This window comes from Colius striatus, chromosome Z, assembly GCF_028858725.1.
Source record: "Colius striatus isolate bColStr4 chromosome Z, bColStr4.1.hap1, whole genome shotgun sequence".
Classification (NCBI taxonomy): domain Eukaryota; kingdom Metazoa; phylum Chordata; class Aves; order Coliiformes; family Coliidae; genus Colius; species Colius striatus.
Window position 1 is genome coordinate 38175212 of NC_084790.1, and position 7369 is coordinate 38182580.

Below are 7369 nucleotides of genomic sequence, written 5' to 3' on the forward strand. Positions count from 1 at the left end.
CATTGTCAAGGAAATAAGTAGGCGTATGATTTCATGGTTTGCATTACTTTGAATTGTCATTCTTATTTTGATTCAGAGAAGACAACCTGGAGCTTTGAAAAGATTTAAACAAAGAAGTGGAAGTGTTAATTATTTCTCATTTTCAAACTGCATTTGGCAACAGAAATCTGGTGTTAACATACTTACATATTTACATACTGTTTCAGAACAAACTCTTTTGTGAAAGCAGCTAGATATTTGAATCATGCCGGAAGAGTAATTGTCTGTTTGCTTGCAAGTTTTACTTTAGGGTTTTGCAAATACAAGGGCTACAAGCATAGTCAGGCTTCTGAATTACTATTTCAAGTTAAAGAATCTCTGTGGCAACCAGAAATCAGCAGGTGACAGCATAGCTTGATGCTAGCTTGGCTCTATTCAGATCCTGTTTACCCATACTTAAATCCAGAGTAAGTCAAGTGATCTGAAATAAATTATTGGCATAAAGAAAGTTTTTTGGCCTTTAGTACTTGATTCTGCACAGTGAATTCATTATAACAGAAAAAAAAAAAAAACCAAAACCCAGAATAAGAAATATTTACAATATAAAGAAGATTACCTATGTAAAAACTTTGAGGCCACACTGACTGATGAAGAATTCCATCATTGTGTAAAACAGACAAACTCAGCTAAACTCCTCTGAACTTTATGAAGCATCATTAAATATTAACTATGTTCTGTATTGAATTCTATTTCACATTGCCGTTTTTCAAGCCCTGTTTGCAATGAGTAAAGTTAGACCTCTTTCCCCCTGCAGACACTGAATTCTAGAGCTTGGGTTTCTCTCTGAATTTTGTGAGATATCTTTTTTTCTCTTGAAATGAAATTGAAAGCTTCAAATAAAGGATACCTCTTTAGTGCTATTACCTTCAGGAAAAAATTGCTTTATTTAGGCACATGTACCGTGATAAAAAGATATAAGCTACTCTAGAAGTTCTAAACTATTTCCCAGAACAAAGATGGTCTAAAAAGCTATTGGTATTTCACACTTTACAACATTTGAATAAAAAAAGTCATGTCTTCAAATTATTGATTTGGCTTATTCAGAAAATACTTATAAAAACAGATACAAATATAAATATTTGAATGCTTAAGAAGCTGTATTTTCAAAGGAATCCAATTCTACAAATTGGTTTAAAACCCCCAAACAATGATACTGAAAATTTACACATAAATGTGGGGTGTTTTTTTTGTTTTTTGGTTTTTTTTTGGTCACAAAATACTTTTGAATCACAATAAGATAGTGCAATTGCTTTCTGTAAATCTAATTTAAAGGCTTGACCCATTCCCATTTCTTACTTGGTGGTACATTGACATTTGACTGTACAATTCGTCTAGGTGCATACACTGATTTGTCAGCTTAGCCTTGAAAGAAACTTACCAGAATCAGTAAGGCACATACAAACTAGTTCACATAATGAAGGAGCTACAAAACTAAAAAGTTTCTTCATGCCCTCAAAAGCAGGAAGTCAGCTGCAAGGAACTGAATTGAAAACTGTAAGAAATATGTTTAAAGTTTTACAGTGGCATCCACTGCAGTTTTAGTACTCTTATGTAATCATGTAATAAAAAATAAATGAATAGAGCTCTGTACTTACCATAGTTTTGGTCTGTCTATCTCCTCAAGTCTGCCAAAGGGTATGTATTGTAAGAGAGAGAGTCAAAAATGTTCTTTGTCCTTCGCTGCACTTCCTTTTTTTCCTTTTTTTTTTTAAAAAAAAATGTGTGTGGTCTATCCAGCCTTCACAGGAAAAATTATCAGCAAAATCCTTGTTTGGCATTTTATCAGAGACCTAACAGAATTTTTAGTGGCATTTGTTTGGTATTTGCTGCACCACTGTGAAGGCCAAATGACAGGGAATGAGAATTCATTCATTTGATGTCCTCCAAGATTATAATGAAAAACAGGTCTATGCTGATGAGCAAAATATATAATTATGTTTTCACTAATTTTTGACTAAATTAAAAGGACAAATGTATTTTGGTTTTGTCTTTTATATTCAGAGTTCCTAAATTTTTATGTATTCAGGCTTTACTACCAAGCCCAGGCATATCTCCTGGCTTAGATTTTCATGAATGTTTGCAACCTGAGTTAATTTTCTTCCTGTAATAAACTGAACTATATTTCTATCAACTATTCAGCTCTTCATTGCTGATATTAACAGAAAAATAGGGTTGTCCTGATGTGACAGGTTATTAAAGTTCTGTGTTGCTGCAGTTTGGTGATGTCCAACAACTAAAGAATCAGTTGACTTTTCAATAAGCAAGTTTCTCTGTATGAAGTAGTGGGAGACAAGTAGAAAATATAATAAAGTAACACAAAATACCATCTGTCTGTCACAAGCAAGATTTAAACTTCGTTCTCTTATAAAATCAGAATTTACCCATAATCTCAGTAGTGGAACACTAAAAGGATTGCTGCATTACTGTTAAGTCTGAAATCACTGGCATTCAATTAAACTTTCAATGCAATATATGAATATTCTCTGTTATATACATAATATCAAATACCACTACCTACAGTATCAATTACCAACATATTGCTCTTTTTTTCTAAAAAGCAGAAAATTATTATGGTCAGTTACTGCTTGTTTGCTTGAGCACAACATTATGCAATTCTCAGAACAGATTTGAAAAAAAAATCTAAATACCTGTTTTACAGAGTATAAGTGGCATTTTAGGCAAAAGTAATACAATTAAATTGATCTATCTAGATTTAAGCAGAGTATTTAAAACACTGTCCCGTGTTGAATTTTAAGTGATGAAAACTGGGAGAGGATGTGTGCCTGGACATGTTCCCATGTGACCTGATCTAGGTTGACTTGCTTCTGCAGGAGGGTTGGACTCTAAAGGTCCCTTCCAACCCCTACCATTCTATGATTCTATGATTCTATGTTACCTGTCAGAAAGACTGCAAGGTAGATAATGAGCTGCCTACAGCAACATTAGTTTAGAAGTGGAAGGGGAATTGCTGAGTTTCACTGGGATTACTAACAGTGTTTTGCAGGTATAGGTCATGGTACTAATCGTTCTCATTACTTTTGTCAGGAGTCTGGTTCAAGAGCTGTGCCTACACTGATGTTATCTGAAGATGTACTAAACTGAATGGTTATACTCTGGAGAATCAGGTAGTTACATAGGAAGAATATGACTTTGTATATTGGATGGACAGAAGTAAACCCAAGTTTAATAATAAAGTCATATACTTAGGCCTAAGAACAGGAATTTTTGCTTTGAGACAGGGATATAGTAAGTATAAGTCACTAACATGACGTGCACATATGAAAAGTACATGTGATCTGATTGCACAGTAGGCAGATGATTTTTGAGTGATAACAAAAATGTTGCATGCTTAGAGAGTTGTGTGCACAGTTCTAGTCAACTGTGTTGAGTGACTATGAGTTTAAGTGATGGAAGTCTGCTAGTATGAGTAGAAGGAATTCTGAAATGTCCTTCTGAAAGGACATTAAAAGAGCTTGCCTTGTCTGACTTATTAAAGCAGAGATGAAAGAGGTTATAACAAAGTCTGTATATATTGAAGAAGAATGATAATTTATACTACAAAAAAAGAGATTGAAATCAAATGGATATAAGTAGATTGTGATTACATTTAAAATGGGAATTTGACAAAAATTTGTGTTCCTTTATGTTCAATGTTATATTCAATAACAATCTTCCAAAGAGAACAGAGAAGGAAAGAGATCCATAAGGCTTCCATATGTTATGTGAGTTATATTGATGAAAAAGACTCAATAGCAGGACAGGGAGGATTCTGACAGGAGGGAAAAAAATCTGTTTGTCAGATGGATAATACTATCTGTACTGGAAAGATACTTCTTCAGTACATCTGGTCACATTAAGTGTTAAGTTTTAGACTATGTTCGATTTCCCTAGGCCTACCCTCTTCATATTTTTTTGTCCAAAAATGTTTGCATGTGCAGCCCTTGAGGAGCTGTTCTGTCTGCAAGAGATTTCCTGGTATCTGATAGCTCTGCTCTTGATGAAGGTTCCTGCTGTTCCCACAGTGAGGCAATAACATCAGATCTTCCTCCAAAAGTGGCTTTGTTCCACAGTGCAGCAACTAGAGTGTTAGGTTTGAACCTTTCTGAAATATCCCGGGAAGACTGCAAGGGTGCAAGTGTTCTCCATCCATTGAGAAAATTCTGAGTTTGCACTTGGTAATATTAAGCCTATTAATTAGTGAAATCTTATTTCCACTTCTGTGGTGTCAAGGGAACTGTTTATGGTGACAAGAACCAGTGAAAGTTGCTTTTTTTGGTCTGCCTTTGATGGACAGGGTATGATTCACTTTCACTGGTCATCGGCACACTTTTGCTGTTTGAGTGCATAGTGGTCTTGCCTGGGCCAGGGTTTTTGGTAGCGGGGCGAGCTACAGGGTTGGTTTCTTTAAACAAAAAGCTGCCAGAAGCTTCCCCTGTAGCTGATAGGGCCATTGCCAGTCAATTCTAAGATGGACCCCACAGCTGACCCAGGCCTGGCCAATTAGTGACTGAGGTAACATCTCTGTGAATAACATATTTGAGAAAGAGAAGTTGCTGTACAGTTGCTAAACTGCAGCAGCTACAGGGAGTGAGAATGTGAGAACACTTCCACAGACACCAAGGTCAGTGGAGAAGAAAGGGGAGGAGGGTGCTTAAGCCCTGGAAGAAAGATTCCCCTGTGACCTGTGGTGCAGCCCATGGTGAGGCAGCCGTGCCCCTGCAGGCCATGGAGGCCACCTGGGAGCAGAGACCCACTTGCAGCCTGTGGAGGGCCCCACGCCAGAAAGAGTGGATGCCTGAAGCAGGCTGTGACTCTGTGGGAAGCTTATCCTGGAGCAAGTTACTGGCAGGATCTGGGAGCCCCTGGAGAGAGAGGAGCCTACACCAGAGCAGGTTTGCTGTCAGGACTTGTTATCCTGTGAGGGACTCAGGCTGGAGCAGTCAGTACCTGAAGGACTGTTCTCCCAGTGGATGATCCACGTTGGGGCAGGGTGTGAGGAGCTGCCCCTGTGGGAAGCCCCATGCTGGAGCAGTTTGTGAGGAACTGCAGCCCACGGGAAGGACCCACACTGGAGAAGTCTGTGAGGGACTGTCTCCCTTGGAAGGGACCCCACAGTGTAGCAGTGGGAAGTGTGAGGAGTCCTCTCCCTGAGAAGAAGCATTGGGAAATTACATCTGCAATGAACTGATCGCAACCCCCATTCTGTCTGCTGCTGGGAGGAAGAAGAATCCCGGGAAGAGGGAGGGGTGGGAAGAGGTGTTTTAAGATCTGATTTTATTTCTCATCTCCCTGTTCTTATTGTTCCTTTAAGAAATCAAACCTTTTTTTTCTCCCCAGGTTTAGTCTGTTTTGCCCATGATGCTACCTGCTGAGCAATCTCTCCATCCTTATCTTGCCTCACAAACCACTCAGTATATTTCTCTCTCTCTCTCTTGTCCAGTTTAAGAGAGGGAGTAATTTTATGACTTGGTCCTGACTAAACCACCACAGAGTGCTCTCCTGCTATAGGGGCCTAGGGAACAGTTCTCTCTCCTATTTTCGTTTGTGGTATTTGTCATTTAGTAGTAAGAGTCTTCAGGATCACTTGTATCAGGGAGGAGACAGGTCAAGATGAGTCCAGAGGACTCTTCAGACCTGAACAATGAGTATGAAAGGGCCTGACCTCATAAATCTCATGGGTTTTACCATTTCCTGTGTTATTTAAACCATTTAGCCCTCATATACCTTTGCTCTTAACTTTTTGAAATAAATCTGTTTTCTTGTATCTTGCTCCCATGTAGATCTGCTGATGTTTAGTAGAATAGCTAAAATAACAGTAATAATTTTTGCTCAAAAGATCAACTAATTTATTTTTGTCATCTCAGCTGGTTTTTTTTTTAATGAAAATTCTTGAAAAAAGATATTTTTCTCCATGGTAAACAAGTATTCCAGTGATTGCTAGTTTCAAAAGTTAATGAGCAAGACTGACAGCTAGGTGCAATGATAATACAACTGCCTCGCCCTTGTTTCGTTTGGAAGTTTTGCCAAAAATATAGATGATAATGTAACAACTCTTTTGTCTCTTTGTAAGGTGCCTCTGATTTCATGTAAAAATCTGTAACTCATTGACATAGACAAGATACAATGTCAGGCCACTCATCAGAGTTTGGGAGGAGTGAGAGTAATAGCTCTAGTAAAGATGCATGGTTTTGTGAACACACTAGTGATTCAGGGCATAAAATAGATGAAGGATGTAGGTTCAGAAATAAATCCACAAGGGCATTTTGTTAAGGTAATGGTTGCTCCAGGTTCTTTACTAGCAATGTACCATCAATCAGCTGATGTTATTTATATCCATTATTCTGGTACTCGTGCTGGATTTGAATTCTTGAATTTTGAAAATACACTACAAAGAATTGCAAAGAAACAAGTGACAAGGGGACCCCATTATTCCAACAAAGACAGATAATTCATGCTCTAATGATGGCCACAGACAAATAAAAGATGGACCACACTCACTGCATCAGCTGATCTCTGTTAAGATGTTTATCGGTGTATTACTTTCTTTTGATTATTGATCATTTAAGCTGCAGATGCTTTTAAATCATGTCATTCCATTGCTCTTTGGTAGCTGGCTGGACAGCAGAAAGTATGATTTGTAGAAATGGTTTGAAATCCATTATTGATTTCTAAAAAAGGAGGAAAAATAGTAAAGTGATAGAGGATAGTGTCTGTGACATATATACTGGTCAAAATTTAAGTGAAATGTTTCTGTTGGCTCACCAGGAACTAATTTCACCGTGTCTCAGATATGACCCTAATGTAAAATAATTCTAGTAAAGAATGAATTAAAACACATACTGGGATTTTCAGAAGACTGAAGTATCTGACTTTTGCTGGAATAGTGAGTACTCAATATGTCTGAAATATCAGGAGCTGAAGCTAGGTTAATTTTTTTAGAAGAGCTTTTGCTACACCATACCAGATGAAATTTATCTGAATATATATGTATCGTGAATAATTATCACGGTGTTTGCTGTTATAGTTGACTCGAAACAAGTTAGTGATCCAGTACTGGGATAAAATTAAACTGCTTATGACTTTTTTTTTTAAATACGACTGACTTCACAAAATCAAGCAAAAGCTAAATTTATGCACTGTTTTTAACAACATGGATCAAAGGAACGTCCAGCAGAGACACAGATAGAAATACTTCCCCAGAATTTTTTCCCATCCTGCCGAAATTGATGCTTTGGAGACTTCCTAAGCAAGTAAGATTATTTATGTGTTTGAGAAGCTTCCATTAGTTTGGGCAGAGGTTTTAAACCGCATATTTACTTTTGGTATGGCT

The 7369-nt window shown here is 37.5% G+C and overlaps 1 protein-coding gene across 5 annotated transcripts in view; it reads right to left on the bottom strand.

The window, feature by feature from the left end:
* FYB1 (FYN binding protein 1) overlaps positions 1-1713 on the bottom strand; it is a 64421-nt gene extending 62708 nt beyond the window's left edge. For all 5 annotated transcript variants that reach the window (XM_062018528.1, XM_062018527.1, XM_062018526.1 and 2 more), the window contains exon 1: positions 1635-1713. In XM_062018528.1, the coding sequence (XP_061874512.1) occupies positions 1635-1637 (3 nt within the window). In that variant the 5' untranslated portion in view covers positions 1638-1713. The remainder of the gene's footprint in view (positions 1-1634) is intronic.
* Between the last annotated feature and the right edge of the window lie 5656 nt (positions 1714-7369).